This window comes from Cupressus sempervirens, chromosome 6 (assembly GCF_028749045.1).
Source record: "Cupressus sempervirens isolate cs-2001-9-10 chromosome 6, ASM2874904v1, whole genome shotgun sequence".
NCBI lineage: Eukaryota > Viridiplantae > Streptophyta > Pinopsida > Cupressales > Cupressaceae > Cupressus > Cupressus sempervirens.
Window position 1 is genome coordinate 135,788,630 of NC_143123.1, and position 20,839 is coordinate 135,809,468.

Consider the following 20,839-nt stretch of genomic DNA (forward strand, 5'->3'; position numbering starts at 1 on the left):
CAATATTGTATCAAAGTTTTAAACTGATTAGGTATTGAATTAAGCTTGATAAACAAATAACACAGAAGGAAAACTTTAAACATGAACAAGATCATAAATCATATGATGATGACATTTTGGAAATGATAAACTTATGCTTGAACAGTGATAAAGTTTATTGTTAATCAATATTCTGTCAAAGTTTTGAATTGATTAGGTATTAAATTAAGCTTGATAAACAACAAGCTGATACACAAACAAAAAATTGAAAAAAATAATCCAAAATCTCAATCAAGATCCTTAGCTATGATGCTCTCCATCGAGTACCCAATACTTGGGATACATGTACCTGGTACTTGGGTACGTGCATACAAGTACCTATTCAACCTCATAATATATTATGATAACCAATAATGTCATAGATGAACAAATATATAATATATTATGATGAGCAATAATGTCATACATGAACGAACATATAATATATTATGTTAACCAATAATGTCATACATGAAGGAACATATAATATATTATGATAACCAATAATGTCATACATGAACAAACATATAATATAAAATGATAACCAATAATGTCATACATTAACAAACACATAATATATTATGATAACCAACAATGTCATACATGAACAAACATATAATATATTAACCAATAATGTAATAAGTCTAATAATTTCATGCATCAAATAAATATCATACATCAAATATAAAATGTCATATATACATCAAATGTATATTGAATATGTCCACTGACATAAAATCCAACATGTACGTCTGTTGATGCCTATACATGTGTGTTTATCAACTATATCTTCTCGTGGGAAGGAAAAAAATCTCTAGAGGTCTTTGGTCATTGTGTGGAGGGAGATGATGGGAATGATGGGGTCTTCCTCACATGCTCACTCATCCTCTTGTTGAGGCTCTTCTCTACCTTAAGTTGATACAAAAAAAAGTAGATATGAATCAATAATTATTATACATTGAAATCAAATATATGTACACACAAAATTAATTATTTTCTTACCACCATCAAATAGTCGCTCTGCAAGTCCACCTCAAATGCTTGTGGACGATCAGGTGAAACAAGACCCTATAACAATTCAATCAATATAATCACTTATAAATAACAATAGAAATTCGATACTAACTATTATAAACAATAATTAAAACCAAGAAAATTCTTCCATACCTTAGTCAATGGTTGTGAACTAGCCATAGCTGTAGCCACTCCACGATTGATGGACTACTGAAGATGAGGAGGAGTCTCAGATGTCAAGAGCTGCATGTCATACAATACACATTACATGTAATATGAGACATGAAACAATATAATCAAATGAATTAAATTAACATGAAACAAATGTACCTCTACAAAGCTCATATCACATCTAGGCTCAGAGTCCCTAGTGAATCTTGATGGTCATGAAGAGAACTGATGCACATGCATAAATTTTTTTGTCAATCCTTCATATGATTACTTAATAAGTATATGTATTAATTTAAATGAATAAATTGATACATACCTCTGGACTCATCAATGGGACAAAAAATGGGGCCGAGGGATCACTACCAGGGCTGCCAACACTTTACCCTGAATTTTGAACAATGTCAATACATGCTAATTAATTAGTCATTCACTATACATATGAAATGTGATCAAATTAGTTTATTATAATTATAATTTACTTGTGTGTCAATGCCAAATGTCTCATTTAGGAACTGATCGGTGACTAGCCCATCATCCACACTATTTCTGGCATGACTGCCAAATGTACATAAGGATGCACATGATGTGTACATGTGACCATGATTAACATAAGGCTCCTTGTCAACTAATGGACTCGTGCAATGAATGAGGGTTTGCATCAAAGCATTAATAGTCCCTAAAGTGCTGGCCTCTACATGTTCCTTTTTAACTGAAGGAATAGTCACATGCTCACCTTGTGGCTTGACCATAGGTGCCCTAACTACATTAGGGTCATGATGTGCCCCCGACCTCTCAAATGATGACCCCCCACCTCTACCTTGAGATTCTAATATATCAAAATAATTGAGGATCTCCCCAAGGACAAACTCACAATACAATTTCCTTAAGAAATACATTGGGACCTTGTGATTATTGTAGGAAGGGGCATCAAAAACCATCCACCATCTATCCAAAAAATTATTTCTAATAACATTGTGTATGCACCAATGAATGGGGAACCATTTGGTTGTCTCTCTAACAATATTTTGTTCACCAAGCTTTCTAAACAATGCACAAATGCTACCTTTTGGTTGATCTTTTTTTTTTACATCTTGATATGATAATTTGTTTGCATATTATATTTTTTGTTCATCCCTCTTAACCAGCCAAATATCTAACTGACCACTAACAGAAGCTACGTGGGTCATAATGGACTCGAGGGAGGATGGTAATTGAGCTCTCATTGGATTGGTTTGTCCAAAAGATTTCATCCTACCAATCAGTGCTTCTAATTCATTTTTGCCTCTTTCTATTTCATTTATTATGTTGTCTTGTGTGTCAGGAGCAGGGTCTCCAATCAGTGCAGGTTGCAAAATTTCTTGTTCTTGTTGTGAAGGGTTTTGATTCTCATCTTATTTAGGGTTTTGGTTTGGATCTTGTTGAGGGTTTTGGTTTTGATCTTATTGGGGATTTGTGAGTTCATTATTCACATTTCTTGATAAGAAACCAATTTCAATCTAAATAAATAAACAAATTTCAAGCAAAATTGAAGAAAACTTATAAAACAATACAAAAACATATAAAAAAATGCAAAAAGAATGCTAGAAAAGATATGGCATGATCATGATTTTGAACTTTGACGATGAGGAGGCATATTGACGAGGCAAGTGGCAAAAATCTTCAATTTGTTGAATTCATGTATGCGCTGTGAGGAAAGGAAGTTGCAAAATGATGAAAAAATGAATGGGCTACGGGTTTGTAGCCCATTTATAATATTTTGGGGTTTTAAAAAGTGTGTACGCACTATTCAAAGTTAGAAAAAATAAAATGGGTGTCATCTTTTTGACACCACAACTTTGTGCACTTACCCTTTCCTTCTTTTCTTCTTTGGAGATTCTATTTTTTTTTCTTTCTCAATACTCTAGGCCACAACAAGTAAAACTAGAAATCAAAGATTCCTTGAAATAGAGAAATGAAAAGATGGGTGATTCTAGAGAGAGATGAAGTCTTTGATAGAACTAGGCATCAGTAGATCAAACTATACCTCCCATAGAACTAATCTCCATAGAACACAAGTGTGAGAACAATGCATACAAAATTATCTATCAAGTCTACTTATTTCTCACATGACACACATCTATTAGCAAATATAAACCCTCTTTTAGAAAGGTTATCTTAAGTAACCAAAGCTTTATTCATTCCCCTTATACTTCTGATTCTTAGACCCCCTTTCCCTTTTGGTTTGTAGACTTGATTCCAACTAACCAAAGTCATTTTCCTCTTTTCCTCACCACTAGACCAAATAAATTTTTATTTGGGTTCTCTCTAGTGCATTTTTAATTTTATCCAACATTAGGGAAAATAACATAAAATATATTGGGATACTTTGAAGGCATGCTTTAAGCTGAAGAAAATTTTCTCCCAAATTTAGAAGGTTTCCTTTCCACCGAACCAACTTCCTATGGAATTTATCAAGAATCTTGTTCTAGTATAAAGAATAAGGTTTGACGGGAGAGAATAAGAGACCAAGATACATATTTGAGATAGTAACTATGTTACATTCCACCACAAGTGAGATTCTTAATTATATTTTAGGCCTAGTATTGAAGAAGAAGATCTCATTGTTTTGAAAGTTAGTGTGTTGTCCTGACAATGTAGCATACATTGAGAGAAGGATTTTCTAGGTAATAGCCTTTGAGACCAAAGTAGAACCAAAAAACACAATGCCATCCACAAATTGTTAGCGAGTGAAAGAAAGAAGTCTCAAAGCAACCTCAACTCTAGAGATGTTAGAAGGGCCTTATCAAGTGTTGTGCCTTATGAACCATTCATCACAAAGACCCTTAAGCTCATTAAGTGATTAAAAGGAGATATTTTCTACAATAAGTTAAATAACCATATTGCTATTAGGATTCAACTATGTATCTTTTGAGTCAAAATTATTGAACCATGTTTCATGAGTAGTTGTTTACAAAAACCCATCTCTCATGAGAATGAATGAAGCACTTGGCACTCATTACTTACAGGTGATGCTCCTAGAGGCTAATCACCAAGAGTTATCAAGATGCCACCCATCCCGGTAGTACTTCAGCTCAAACATGCTTAATTGTGAAGTTTCCTCCAAGGTTAAGACCACTTTTCTTACAAACCCACTTGTAAACCTTCAACAAGTGTTGCACCTTATGAACCATTCGTTATGAATTCCTTTAAGTTCATCAATTGATAAATAGGAAATATTTTCCATAACACTCTTATCAAATTCATTATAAAGCTTTCAACGTTTTGATCAACTCGATTAGTCCAACCCTTGTATCTCACCCATTGAAGCCATAAAATAATTATTTGAATTGAGATTGAAATTTCCAAAAAAAAGAATATAGTAGTAATTGAGGATCAACCAATATCAAATTGATTTATTTAAAATCATTTTATGTGGTTTTACTTAAGTTTATTTTAAGGAAGCCATAATAATTTTAATGAAATCTTACATATAATTAAAAAGTGATGAGTGTATATGGCATATTTTTGTAGAAAATTATTAGATAGATGACATTATTTATAATAACATAAATTTATTTTCCTAAAAACATTAAAAATTGATTTCACATTATTTTGATATTGTCGAAAGAATATGGAAATTGATTTTTGAAACCTATAGAAATGAAAGTTAGAGTGTGACAACATTTAGATTTAAACATTGACGTATGATTTGAGAGTTATCCTTATTATTTGAAATGAATATTTATTCATAAATTAAATATAATTCATGCAGAAAATATATAATCATTACATATTAACTTTGTAAAGATTCACAGTTTTCTATAGAAAAAATAAATAAATTTAATTAAATACAGTTTAGCTAACTTTCTTACTTTAAGTGCAACGTTTGAAGAAGAATTTAGAATAATGCTAGATATGCAATTTTGATTTTCTTAATTGACTATGTGCCACCTACATATATAATTTCAAGATTTCCTTAATTTTTGGAAGGAATCTAAATTTTAGTTAAAAGTATTTTTCGATCAAATAATTTATTCTTTTATTATCATAATATATCACATTATGCAATGTAGTTAAAACAATTTATTCATTTGTTATCACATTATATATTATAGTTATTATCAACCACTATTCTTTATAATTGTGATGCACTACCTCTCTCATCACTCGCTACCTTTATGAAAATGATTGATCATAATAATCTTTATTATTATCTCTCTCCATCCTATAATAATAAGGTGGTGATCGAAGTCTACGACCTATATTATTTCTTTATAAGCACATGTAATGCACGGTAGCAACACCTCAGATTGTGCGGAAACAGCTACACAACTGACAAATGTCAGCTGATTTGATGATGTAATTATATTTATTAACTAATTTGAAACCATAAACAACTACTCCATGAATTTAAATACTATTTAAGTGGATGCAACTAAATGAAAAGGGGTTGACTTGTCCAGACAATTAATAATTGCTCGCTACAGTTTGAAGGTTAAACATGCTTCTCGTGGAGAGAGGAGAGAAGATGGCTCGTCTTTTTTTCAAGTAGACTCTTTCCAATCATAAATCTGTCTCCTGTGGATTGAGACTATACTCTTTCCAATTTTAGTTCTTTTTAAGGCTACCTCAAAATAGCCTCTTTTTACTGTTAATGAAGGAACCCAAAAATGCCAATTTTTCAACTACCAACATCTGCATCATATTCTTGAATTCGTTTGAAGGGAAACCCAAATATGTCGAAAGTGGTAATTGTGATTATGATGATGATGGCAACAGTTTTTGGAGATGTGGAGATCGATAGAACAAGCTTTCCTCCCGGATTTACCTTTGGAATCGCCTCTTCTTCCTATCAGGTTCGATTTCCATTCACTTAAGTTGTATTTGATTAAACGTAAGTTTAATTTATCAAGATAAAGTAATCGGGCTTATAGGTTGAAGGTGCGTACATGAAAGATGGAAAGGGTTTGAACAATTGGGATGTTTTCACTCACACTCATCCAGGTTTGATTATAAGTTTTAGTGGTTTAGACTTTGAGTTTTTTTATTTTCAGTTATATTGATGGGGACGATTTGTGGTATAGGAAATATTGCTGATGGAAGTAATGGGGATGTAGCTGATGATCAGTATTATCGTTACAAGGTATTCAAATATGGTCACTCTTAAACATTATATATTAAAAGAACAACTAAGCTTGAAAAATGTAAATTGATTTTGACTATTTAACAGTCTATGATATTTAAGCCTTTTAGAACACAATTGTTAGTTAATGAAAATGGTGGTATAATACAGAAAGATATCGATTTGATGAGTTCCCTTGGAGTGGATTCCTATAGATTCTCCATATCCTGGTCTCGCATTCTTCCAGGTAAATATTGCCTATAGTATAATTTCATACAGACGGATTATTCTTCATGTTATTCATTTCTATTCGATATTTGTGATACAGATGGAAGTGGAGCTGTCAACATGAAGGGAATTGAGTTTTATAGCAATCTTATCAACACTCTTCTGTCAAAGGGTATGTTGCTATCTTTATGTGTTATTATTCTTAAACATTACATATTAAGAAGAAATTAAGTTTATAAAAAAAGATAAATTTGACTATTTAATACTTTTAATTTATCAAACCTTAGTGTATGATGTTTAAGCTATCCAAAGTTGTAGCATTGGAAATTTTATTTTACTTATGATTGTTGTAGGAATTGAGCCATTTGTGACAGTGAATCATTATGATGTTCCACAGCAATTAGAGGATTCATATGGGGGCTGGTTAAATCCCCGCGTAATGTAAGTTATAATCTATATCATTATCCATTTCTTAATTTTCTATAACAAGTAGCACTTATTGAGGGAAGTATAATATCATAATCTAGTATGAGAGCATTGCAGAAAGGACTTCGAAGCATTTGCAGACGTTTGCTTTGCAGCATTCGGAGACAGAGTGAAATACTGGGCAACATTCAATGAGCCCAATATATTTGTCCAGTTTAGTTATCTTACGGGAACTTATCCCCCTTGTCGCTGTTCTTGGCCCTTTGGGAATTGTACCGATGGCAATTCTAAAATTGAACCCTACATTGCCGGTCATAATGTCATATTATCACATGTAGCAGCTGTTGACGTCTACAGAACAAAATATCAGGTTAGAAATCAAAAATCAAAATTTGTTTAGAGGGTGTTCCCGATCCATAATTCATGCTAGAACTTGTGATGTATTTATGTACATTTTGAGCATATGAGCAATAATTATTAGTCACGTAAATTTGCAGAGGAAGCAGGGAGGGTCAATTGGTATAGTGATACAGTCTTCATGGTATGAGCCTCTCAGGAATATACCAGATGACAAGGGAGCTGTCGAAAGATTGTTGGCATTTGATACGGCCTGGTAAGAAAATGGTCCTCCTTGAATTTTAATCAATCATATGTTTAGACTAGATCACATTTGGCCGGCTTCAACATCACATACTAAGATTTGATTTTCAAGCTAAAAGTGTTAAATAGTCAAAGTTGACTTATTTTTCCAAGCTTAATCTCTTCATCAGTGTGTGATGTTTAAGGATAGCACCACTACATTGCTCTTTGTTTAGTATAAACTTGCCTTATTTTATTGAGCTTTGGAAATTTGTCAATTATGTTGATATTTGTGAAGGTTTCTAGACCCAATTGTTTATGGGGATTATCCTCCTGAAATGCGCCAAATGTTAGGGAGGCGCCTCCCTACTTTTCCTAAAGAAATAACAGAGAAAGTGAAGGGTTCATATGATTTTATCGGCATCAACCATTACACAACATCATATGCCAAGGACTGCATCTTCTCGCTTTGTTCAAAAATACAGAACTGTCAAGATGCATTAGTCTATACAACTGGTAAGGTGGATCTCTAAAGTATAGACCTTTATTATCTATAAAACTTTTGTTGACAAGGATTCTTATTCAGTCCTGAGTCGATTGCAGGTGAGAGAGACGGAGTACCCATTGGCGAGCCGGTATGTTTTTTCAATTTTTAATCTTCATCTTTTCTCCCTTTTCTCTTATAATGATTATCATAAATTTGGCATTTGGCATGGTGGCAGACGGGCATGGAGGGATTTTTTGTTGTGCCATATGGAATGGAAAAAATTGTAATGCACGTTAAAGAAAGATACAACAATCCTGCAATTATCATCACAGAAAATGGTATGTATATGCATTTATTTTATACATAAGTTCAATAATTAACACTTACGTGTTGATGGCGTTGGAATTGTATGAATCCATTTGTTCCAATAACGAGCACTTCTACTTGTTGTAATAACAATGGAAGTGCACACAGGTTATGCTCAACAAGATCATCCGTCGGCCCCATTGGCAGATGCTTTGAATGATGAACAAAGAATCAAACAACTAGAAAGCTATCTGACATATTTGGCATCCGCAATAAGGTGTCTATAAAACGCCCTTATAACAATTCGTGTTCTCACACTAGGCAATACTTTACCTTGATTGATATTTTGTGGATTGAATGTTTTTATTTGCAGAAAAGGAGCAGACGTGAGGGGATATTATGTGTGGTCGATTCTGGACAATTTCGAATGGTTACACGGCTACACTAAACGCTTTGGGCTTTTCTATGTTGATTAAGCCACTCTGAAGCGAATTCCAAAGCTATCTGCAATGTGGTACAAGAACTTCCTCAGCAAGAAAAGTGTATCACACAACAATCCACAAGTCAAAGGGCTAACCAACAAAATGAAGCATCACTTCTCTAAGTAAGTGGAGGTGCTATAACATGAAAAGACAACCATACCCAAGTTACTATTATTAGCAATATTATTGTAATTTATGTGAAATTATTATGTAATTATATATAAATTTTTAAAATTCACAATAAATATGTTCTATTGGGGTAATGACATTGCTTTTTAAGGCATTGTTAGGCTTTCATGAGGAGAGTTTAAGTTCTAGTTTTAAGGAAGAAGGTGGTTCCATGAACAAAATTTTCTATAGCTAATGAATATTTTAAAATTTTGTAGAAAATATGATCAGATTTGTTAAAAAAATATTGATAATAATATTCAAATAATTCTCATTACTTAGTCTTAGAAAAGTAATAGAACACATGATTTATTTTTTATTTTTTATTTAACTTGTATTAACATTTATAAGAACACTTGTAACACAAGTACACGAAATGAAAATTTTATTGTCTTCTTTCATTTACAAATATTCTAATATCTATTTCAATTATTTAATAGCTAATATTATTGACATTTGAAATAATTTCTATAATATATAAGTAATTTCCATTATATACTTAATATTTTAATTTTGCAAGCCTTTAAAAAAAAAAATTGTATTAGAGATTACCAAGTCAAAGAAAACTCAAACAAGTTGTATTTAAGTATAAGAAAATAGAGTGAGAGAAATTACATTGAAGAAATTGGTCATTACATGTTGAATATTGTAGAGCTAGAAGTAGTCAAAAGTATCCAAATAATACACATTTTCAAAAGACTCTCTCTCTCTCTCTCTCTCTCTCTCTCCGCCCCCGCCCCCCCCCCCCCCCCCGCCAATCTTGACTTCAAAAAAGATAGAAAAGAATACAACCAAATAATTTATAGTGAACTAGAATTACTTCAACTTCAAAGCAAGTTGAGAGATACAAAGTATGTATCTATGATAGGAAGCTTCATTAAGTAATAACTCAAGTCCATTTCATAACAACAAATTGATATCCAAGAAAAGTAATAGAAAGACTATTTGCTAAAAAGATCTAATACCCCACACTAAGAAGAAATAAAAAATTTAGAACCTAGTCTCTAATGAATACGATAGATAAGATATAAACTGCTAACTAATCCTTCAGGATATCTTTAGTTTATTTATTTTTTAGGAAGTAGTTTTCTCGTAGGTTAATTATGTAACTATTTATATAGTTTTACTCAACTGCCTGAACTATTTTAGATTGTATATATTCACTTCTTTTAACTAATAAATCAATTAGTGTACATGTGTAATTTTATATATTCTTTGGGCCTGTTATAGTGGTATTAGAGCCAAGTTGTTGGAGAAAAAGAATTGTGATTGAATTGTGATTCCAATGCATTCTTTAATTTTAATCGTTGGAATAGTTCTTTTTGGAAAAGAGAATCACCATGAATGCTTTCAAAAAGTTAAAAATACTCTTATTTTTAATGATTTGTGGGATGATATTTGTGAAAGAAAAGATGAAAATGAAGAGCCAAAGCAACCCACAAACGAAAAGAAACTCATCATCTGGAAGAGTAAAGACAAAAATGTTTATGTTCTCATTGCTACCTCCATTATGGAAGAGGTAAGTAGACATATAATCTCTTGTAAGAGTGCATTTTCAGCATTAAAGAAACTCAAAGATCTGTATGATTCTCATTTAGAACTTGAAATCATTCAATTATTAATTAAGTTATTCAACGTAGAAATGAAAGATAATGATTCGATGAAGTTAGCCTCTGAAATTAGGGCTTTATTTCATGATATTGAAGCCATAGGTGTAAAAGTAGATCTACAACTCACTACTTTTATTTAGGCTTTTTATCCTACCTATTCACACTATATTGAATCTCTTCAAGCTAGTGAAAAGATGAAATATATAACATTTGACAAACTTGTGGAGAAGATTGTAGAGAGGGAAAAAACATTTGGGAAGAAAGAATCACTTTCAAATGCTGAGACTTTGTGTCTGGCACAAAAACAATAGGGGCAAACATCCAAATATGAGCCTTCCAAACATGAAAGTAGCAACAAAGGTCATGGAAGAAGACAATCTAGAGGCAAGCAGAATAAAAATTATCAAGGTGATAGACAATATTTTTAGCCACAACACTAGCATAGGGGTTATCAACAAAAAGAGAGACAATCTATACAATGCTTTAGATGTGAAAAAATGGGTCATAGTTCCAATGTTTGTTGAGCTCCATGGGAGAAGATTTGTGACAAGAAGGAGAAGCCACTAGACAGAGGTAACCCTCTTGAATCTGCACATTATGTTCTAGTACATTGTAACGTTGGGATTGAAGAAGTTTTTAGTACTTCAAATTCTAGTTTGAATGATACTTGGTTGTTAGATACTAGAGCCACATGTCATATCACATTTAGAAGAGATTTTTTTGAGACATTCAATGATCACGTGGATGGAGTAGTATATTTTGCTAAAAAATCTAAGTTAAACTCTTCAAGCATTGGATCTATTAGACTTAAATTACTAGGTCTTGCTGATTACATAGTTTCTAATGTTCTTTATCTTCCACAATTGAAGAGAAATTTAATATCCCTTGTGCATATTAGACAACAAGGTCATTCAATACATATGTTTAATGGTATTATTGAGATTAGAAGAGATGATGATAATGTAATTGTAATGACTAGAGTGGAAGATGACAAACTTCTATATTTGAAAGGTACTTCATCAAGTTCTTAGAATTATGCAAATTTCTCACAGCATGGTGGTAATATATCTTCCATCTTGTTATGGCATGTAAGATTTGGTCACATTAACTATGATAGTCTTAGAATTATGAAAAAAAATGGAATTCAAGGACTTCTCGCTATCCCAAATTTTTTTTCTCAATGTGATGCTTACATTTTAGGCAAACACAGTAAACAACCTTTTCATGATTCTATGTTTAGAGCTTCTAGAAAGCTAGGTCTCATTCACTCAGATTTGTGTGGGCCTACATGCCTTTTCCATCAGAAAATGGAAACAAATACATAATGAGTTTTATTGATGACCATACCATGATGTGTTGTGTTTATTTATTAAAAGAGAAATCTCAAGCTTTTGATACCTTAAAAAATTTCCATTTGTGGATTAAAAATGAGACTCAACTCAATATTGGAACCCTAAGGAGTGATAATGGTGGCGAGTACACTTCTAAAGATTTTGATAAATATTTGTAGGAAAATGGTATTAAGCATTGGATAACTATTCCTTATAACCCATGGTAGAATGGTGTAGCAGAACGTATGAATTGAACACTCTTAAATATGGTAAGATCTATGATGTTTTTTAAAATGTTAAACTAATGTTTTGGGGAGAAACAATTCTTTGTGTTGTCTACATAAAGAATAGAAGTCCTACTATTGCACCACAAAGAAAAACTCCCTATGAAATGTGGCATGGCCATCTTCTAAGTGTCAAGCATTTTAGGGTTTTTGGGTTGCACTTGTTATGCTTTATTCCTACTCAATTGAGAAATAAATTTGAAGCTAGGAGTAGAATATGCTTTTTTTTGGGATATTCAACTACTTCCAAAGCTTATCATCTATATGATGAGGAGAATTAAAAATTTGTTATTTCTAGAGATGTTATATTTCTTGAATTTGAAAAAGATGCACACAGTATTAACAAACAAATTTCTCATCTTGATAGATTTCAATAATAAAAATTCTCTCATGAATGGGATAATGAACTTCCAACTCTTGAAGGGGGGATTCCCTTTCTAGGTCAATCTTTGGAAGTTATAGAGAATGAAGATAATATGAAAGAGAATAATTCTAAAAAATCTGAAATTGTTTGTGAAGAACTTGTTGAAAAAGATTATGAACTAGCTTGTAAAGAATCTAGTTACAGCTAGTTTCTTTCTAAAAATATCTGCTATGATATCTTTTGTAAAATTTCTTACGAACTCTGCCCATTTTTCTTGGTCTACATTATTTTTGTGGAGGATCTTGAGGCAAGTCACTTAGCACGGATTGAGTGAGTTTTATTTTTTATTTATTTTTTATTTTGGAATATGTATGCAGTTGGATCAATTTTTCTATTGTGTAGCTAATATGTAGTAAGAACCTTAAAAAAAGATCTCTAAATATACATGTTCAAAAGGAGATACAAAGATATACCTATTTAGAAGGAAAAGAAACCAACATTTACATACATTTGAAAAAAATCGCAGAGCTAGGGCATGGAAACAAAATCTCAAAGTAAGGGCACAACACATCAATAAAATTGCAGAGCAAGGGCACGACAAGGAAACAAAATCACAAGGCAAGGGCATGACACCAAAATCACAGATCAAGTGTATGAAAATGAAACACAAAGATCACAAGGGAATGACAACCAAATTGTAGAGCAAGGGAATGACAAAAAAATGTAGAGATATATAGCAAGAAAGAAATCCACCAAATACATATGCATAATCACAAGGCTCATTCCCTTATAGATGCCATAACCCAATTAAATATATGTATATATCAACCCAACTACTAAGAAACAAGACCCATTTAATTGGTTACGACTTGTTTCTTTCTAAAAATATCTACTATACTATCTTTTAATAAAATTTCTTATGAACTTAGTCCATTTTTTATGGTTTGCATTATTTTTGTGTAGGATCTTGAGGTAAATCATTTAGCACGAGTTGAGTGATTTTTATTGTTTTATTATTTGAATTCTAGAATATGTATGTAGCTGGATCATATATGTAATAAGAACCTTAAAAAAGATCTCTCTAAATATATAAAGAGATACATGTTTAGAAGGAAATATAAAGACATACATGGTTACAAGAAAAAGAATTTTTTTTTATATATGTATCCCTTTTCTCCCTTGAAAAAAATCATAGAGCTAGGGTACATAGATTACAAGGGCATTACACGACAATGAAATCATAGCACAAGGGGATGACATGAAAACAAAATCACTGAGAAAGGACATGATATGATAATGAAATCATAGAGCAAGGGCACGATAACAAAATATAAGTATCATGAGGGTACATCAACCAAATGCATTGACCACAAGGGTGCCACAACAATGTTCATAGCTCTAGAGCCACCTCTTTTGTACGCAACTATCTCCAAAATCAAAACAAATGGAAAATAATTGTCGTGTTTATTTGATTTTATTTATGCTCGTGAGGGCATCACAATTATGATGCCAACTTTGGTATTGCAATGATGTCGGGGACAATTGCAAAAAAAAACCCATTAAAATGACAATGAATTATATCACCATTGCAAATTACCATCTCAATTTGACCCCCAGTATTGTATTGCATAGAGTCACTAGGGGTTTGGAGTTTAGAGGGGCTGCCAACATGACCTTAGAGTTGGCTCATGCAATGAAACTTTCCCACTTACGTAGTAGATTTCCTATCAATCTTTCTAGACTTTGTGTTTAGATGTTACTTGTGTCTTGGCTCCTTTGAGATAGATTGCTATATCAAGATTTACTTGACCTAGATGTTGGTTATGACTATTGAATTTGTTATTTATTTGGGACTTGAGATTATCTCCTCAGTATGGTGGGGGTGGGACATTTAGATTCCATGATGTCGGGTGGTAGTGTTTCTTATATCATTTTCATCCAATAGCTAGATGCTATTACTAGATGTACCTATTTAGTTGTTCCTTTCTTTCAGATCTTGTGTTTATGTTTGATGATTATATTCTATTGTATTGTACTTGATTATTAGAGATCTTATGAGATGTTTTATTTATTTATGATGTATATTCTTTGAACTTTTCATACCATGTGAATTTTATAATGGAGGATTATGCATTCTAGTTATGCCATGTGGCATCTTATGTAATTGTATATTATTTCATTGGATTCATACTTGTGGTTATTCTATGATGTGGATTTTGTTATGTATTATATTTAGTATTAATAAAATTTATCTATGTGATTCAATGTCAGGGAACCCTTAAGAGAAGTTATCTATTTATGGATTGTTTGTATGCATATGTGAGCTAATGCTTCTGCTATGTTATCTACTATTTTTTTAATCATTCAAAAAAAAAGTTTGGCAAACTTAGTGATATTTTAGGTTAATTTCTTTCAGGTTCCCTAGCGGGGCATTACGAGAGTAGTGTACTCAATATCTTGAGATGTAATAATTTTGAAATCAGACTTATCAAATTGTGGTAGTGGTCTATGTTTTAAGTTTAAAGGAATAAATTGTAATAAGGACACCAGTGCAACCTCATGTCCATTGATACAAAGGAAATAAATAATTATATACAAAGTGTTGAGTTCAAAAATTGTAGCAAAAAAAGAATGAAGACATTACAAAAATTAGTTTGTATTTAAAAGTGGGAACATGTTTTACACCATTCAAAAACCATTTTCTATCAATTTTTAGTAATAATAAAATATTATTATGGAGAAAATGCATGAATTTTGTTGTTTCCAACAGAAACCTTACCAAATATACATGTTTGATAGTTTTTAGAAGTACTCATTCAAATATTTTTCTTATCCATGAATAATTTGAATATAACTTGCATCCTATACTTCTAATGCACTCAATACATCTTCGATGTTTAACATTGATCTAGGTGAAATTTCTCTTACAATCTAAAGATTGTCTTTTATTTTATTTTAGATATTGCAAGATCATTACCTATCTTAGAAAAAATACAAGAAATAAAGTAGCACAAAACAAAATAATGGATAAAATATCTAAATCATGCATGATGAACTCAGAGGTGTAACACACCCTCATGTAGAAGAACATATAAATATGGTTTACTAATGGTTAATTATTTTTTCTTCCACCAATCTTACATAGAGAGAAAATACCATCAAAGATAATTTGGTTCTTATTAGTTCACTAGTAGCATTTGGAAAATACTACTTGTGACCCATCTATCACTTTAACTTGAAAGGCCTAGTCTTAGTAAATACAACACTCCTAGCAATATTTTTATTTCTTTTTTAGATGCTACAACAAAAGTTCCTGATCTATCAATGCAAATTTTGGTCTTAATGTCATCTCTAACGTTTCTTAGACCTAGCAATCAAAAAATTATATTTAATATTGGCAACCTAAAATGTGACCATTTTCTTCTATTCTTTAAACTAGTGATGTAAAGGGCTAGGAGAATTTATAGATTCTCTTCTATATATAACCTGAAATATTTAATTTGTTCCTTCTTTTGGGATATTTGAAATGTCTATAGGCCCAAAGGATACCTTTAAGGGTGATGGAGGTGGATGGCGAGTTGCTACTTCTGCACTTATAATAATTATTGGCGTACCATCATGTATACAAAAGTTTATGATCAACCCTAGATGGATTCCAAATTGGCTTTGTAGGATGTTATTTTTGACACTATCTATAAGGCCTAGCATATAAAACTCCTTCATAGCCTTTTCCTAATCAACATGAGTGCTACCTTTTTTTGTATACCACAATAGCCTACATGTCAGGGATTCAAAAATATCCATGCATAAGACAACCTATCTATGAAATGAAAATATTTATATATAGGGATTGGATTAACTATATGCTAAAATTGGTCACAATTTGATTGATAGGGGCAAAGAATGCTTTACCAATATAAGAATAAATTGATGCAAGTCAGTTATAAAGCAGAAGAAAACTTGTTTTGCAATATAGTAGATGAATCTAACAACCAAGTTATACCTCTAGAAATTAGAAACTTTTTCACTAATGAATAAAGAGAGAAATTTTTTTTTTATTTACACTTTTAACTCTAACATTAAAAAAAAAAAAAAAAATTGATACTCAAAAAATCAGACCATTCCACAACTCAAACCTAATATTTATTTGTTTTAATAATTCTTAAAAGTGTACAAAACCTTATAATCAAAGAAATATTGTAAATGTCCCTCAAGCATACAAATAAAACCCTCCATTCAAAGAAATGGTTTAAATACTCCTCTATGTTAATGAGAAGTCTATAGCATTTTCCAAGATCCATTTTTCAAAAAGTGATGTACAAATAAAACTCTTATGCCTAATAGATTGTTGTAAATTCCCAATTTACTTTGAAAAAAATTGGTAAGAAAAACCCTTACCATGTAAATGATGACACCCACTATTTGAAGAAAGTTTTTGTAGCTTCCAAAAGCTGCACACAATTGTACTCTGAGAGCATTGAATGGTTATAGTGAAAAGTGGAAAGAGTCAATGACAAGTAAACATGGAAACCTAAAACAAAACATATTTAAAATGAGGGAAAATTGGCTGGCAATATCATTGTAACATCTTTGATTACTTATAATTAAAGGTGACTTGCAAATAAAGTATCACAATCCCTAATTGCAAAATATTACAACATCTCCACATTGATGCCACCCGCCTCTTGCCTAGCCAAAAATGCATTCATATGCCTATGAAACATGCCATCTAACAATTGATGCCACTCGCCTCTTGCCTAGACAAGAAGACAATTTTTTTTTTTAATAAATAAAATAAAATTAAAGCTTTAAACTTTAAAAAAAAAAAAAAATTGAAGCAAAGAATTGATAAAGAAGCCATGTAAAAAAATTTCAATCTTTCACATTAAGGTCTAATTTCAATTTTTACCAATTGTATAACATAGAAATATGAGAAAACCTTTTGTCTACGAAAATGAACCTGAGTTTGTTTTTAGCCTTGGAAGGGGCCTTTTCCTTGGGCTTCTTCTCAAAATCGACATTTGGATTTTTTCTTCTTCTTTGATTGTGTATGATGCATACTCAGAGCATAATGGTGTGTAGTGGCACAATTATGATGCATAGTGAAAAAGTTGTTGTGTGTAATTGCAAAATCATAGTTTGTGGTGAGAGGATTATGGTGTGTAGATAGAGATCATAGTGTGTAGTGGCAATGTGGGTTCTCTGAGCCCTATGTTGGGCCTTCTTATTGTGATCCCTCCACTCAACCTTGTTTTCTCTACATTCATTTTTTGGGTGACCTATTTCCTTTTTAATCTTGTCATGTACATAAGCCTTTTGAAATTGCAAAACAAAACCAACATTAATTGAAACATTAAAAATAAACATAGATCACATGTTTTAGGTGATACTTTGCCTTGTCCATTCATTTTTAGGGGAAACTATTGTGTAACTATTAATTTTTGTGTTTAATCTTCACCCCTACCTTTTGTCCACTCCAGAAGTAGTAGGTTCTCGAATATTTTACAAATGAAAGTAATATACTTTTATTAGAGTGTCTGAAAGTGATGAAAATGACAAATAGTAAATCCAACTATATATGAAATCAAAGAAAAAGAAAAATGTGAGATTGAAAACCAAACCTCATTATTCCTTTGTAACTATAAAAAACTTAACCTTATTCCTATTCTATTTTTGTACAACCAAACAATAGATTAACATATTCTCAGTCGAATTTCAAGTGCACCAAACATGATTGGAATTGCCTATTTCTATTCCCATTCCTCATTTCCATTCCCATTCCATTTTTCTATTCTAATTTTCTATTTCTATGCTAGCAACCAAACGGGGCCTAATTGCTGTGGAAGATCATAATGATTCAATGTCATGAATGGTTCAATCCCTGCAACGACAATTTAGTCAAACTCATTTAAGAAGTTAGCAATGCTTATTTACGGGCTATCAAATATGAAAACATAAAAAATACAATAGATTTTGCTGAAATTTTTAGCATTTGTTCTTCATGATCTATATGTTTTGTAATAAAAAACAACAAAAAAAAAATCACCGTAGATCTAATAAAATTTCTTTTTTGACTTTTAATACATTCTGTTTGAAGCATAATAGACACCCTTACATATAGACTATAACAAACTTTTGGTCACAAAGAAAATTAATCCAATGACAGAAGACCCAGCATGGAGATAAAAAGACTCCTATTGATTCATTATAAAGAACCCCCCCGCCCCCCACAAAAAAAAAAAATAGAAGCTTCCATACACACAGAAACATACCCTTTGACAGAAGAGTGTTGATGAGATTATTATAAAACTCAATTCCCTTCACGTTGACAGCTCCACTTCCATCTTTATCACAAATATCAAGTACAAATGAATAACATTAAGATCGATCCCTCTATATGAATTTATACCATAGACAATATATACCTAGAAGAATTCGAGACCAGGATATGGAGAATCGATAGGAGTCCATCCCAAGAGAACTCATCAAATCAATATTTTCTTATATTGCATTAATTAAAAACTTTCAATTAGTTATGGTGTTTAGCTTATCAATTAGATTGTGTTGAGATTTTTATCATCAACGTTTCGAATCACGTTGTTTTACATCTCTTGCTCTTTCATTCTGATGGTACATCACGTAGTGTGATTTGAAACGTTGATAGTAAAAATCTTAACACAATCTAATTCAGAAGTTAAGCACCATAACTATCATAGATTATGGAAATCTGATCTTCTTAACTTACAATTAATAAAAAAGCCAAAGAGACCAGTTGCATAATTGTATTTAGATACCTTGTAACTATGATAGTGGTCATCAGCTACATCCCCATTACTTCTGTCAGCAATATTTCCTGTTCCACAAATCTTCCCCATCAATATAACTGAAAATTAAAAAAATCAAAACTTTAAACTATGAAAACCTATAATCAAACCTGGATGAGTGTGAGTGAAAACATCCCGATTGTTCAAATCCTTTCCATCTTCCATGTACGCACCTTCCACCTATAAGCCCGATTTTAGTTCAATGATTCAAAAAAATGTATTAATCAATTACAACTTAAATAAAGGGGAATCGAACCTGATAGGAAGAAGAGGCGGTTCCAAAAATAAATCCGGGAGGAAAGCTTGTTCTATCAATATTTACTTCTCCTAAAACTGTTGCCACCATCATGATCATAATCACAATTACTACTTTCGACATATTCGCGTTTCCCTTCATGATCTATTCCACCCTCAAAACTAAAATTTTCAAAACCAGCTCATTTTTTTCCTTGGAAAGTTCCAAGATAAGAACCCAACTCAAATATTACAATTTTCAACGGTTAAAAAGTCATCACACCTTATCCTTGCAACTTATTGTTAAAATTTGAAATTGAAATTGCACCAAACAAGCAGCTTGAATGGAGAAATAAATGGATCCATAGTCTCGATTACGTGTGTTGTAGTTTATTGAAAATGGAACTTCTTAATCAAGAGACAAATAAAAGTTCTATCCGAAGTTGAAGCAGTCGGTGGTGTTTACCGCTGAATGGTAGTTGATGATTGAATTACGAGCCCATGTTACGAACATGTTTCAAAACAAACCAATAAATAATTAAAAAAGAATATTTTAGTACGAAGACCTTCAATCACCACCACAGTTCACACTCTACGGGGTACGTCGAGAGTTGCCTTTACCTTATATATTGACCATAATGTGTAAACTTTTTACGATTTATATTTTCACCATTAAGTACCAATATTTTGACAATAATTGGTTGGTTGTTTACCGTAAAGTACCAATATTTCATGCATCACTAGAGAGTAATCAATGGATATGAAGGATAAATCGTCCAAGTTATATGAATGGTACCATAGATATCTTTAGGAAAAATATCAAAAACATAGTGATATTGTTATAGTTAAATAGGTTTTTTTAATCAAATAATGATGATTATTATAAATTATAGTCATAAAGGTTATAAAGAATGGTAGTTAATAGTTGAGTTTACGTGTGTGCATTATATAATGGGATACTAATGATAAAAAAATATAAATTAGTTAATGAAAATATATTTCATCTTTAGTTCAAGTTTAGATTCCTTACAAAAATATCTTTATAATATATTTAAATAATTTAAGTGGGAAGCCCACAATCAATTAAGAAAATCAAAATTACATGCACAGTGTTATTCTAAAATCTTCCGCAAAATTTGCGTTTAAAGGTAACAAAAATTGCTAGCCATATTTGGCTAAATTAAAATTGTTACTATAAAAATTCTCAATCAT

At 31.6% G+C, this 20,839-nt stretch overlaps 1 protein-coding gene across 6 annotated transcripts; it reads right to left on the minus strand.

Moving 5' to 3' along the window:
* Positions 1–637: 637 nt before the first annotated feature.
* On the minus strand, positions 638–19,873 carry LOC149551591 (beta-glucosidase 16-like). 6 transcript variants are annotated; one of them, XR_016353314.1, is made up of 10 exons: positions 19,650–19,872; positions 19,504–19,573; positions 19,364–19,422; positions 18,842–18,913; positions 16,968–17,020; positions 1,520–1,587; positions 1,363–1,428; positions 1,186–1,275; positions 1,021–1,086; positions 638–927 (listed from the first exon to the last, which is right to left on the minus strand). XR_016353314.1 is itself a non-coding variant. In XM_089789711.1 (5 exons), the coding sequence occupies exons 1-4, from the start codon at positions 19,788–19,790 to the stop codon at positions 18,890–18,892; spliced, it is 294 nt and encodes a 97-aa protein (XP_089645837.1). In that variant the 5' UTR covers positions 19,791–19,872; the 3' UTR covers positions 18,070–18,450; positions 18,842–18,889. The 6 variants fall into 6 exon arrangements, 1 of the variants encoding a protein (XP_089645837.1); XR_016353313.1 differs by having other exon boundaries at positions 16,968–17,037; XR_016353312.1 differs by having other exon boundaries at positions 16,968–17,326.
* Positions 19,874–20,839: the final 966 nt, after the last annotated feature.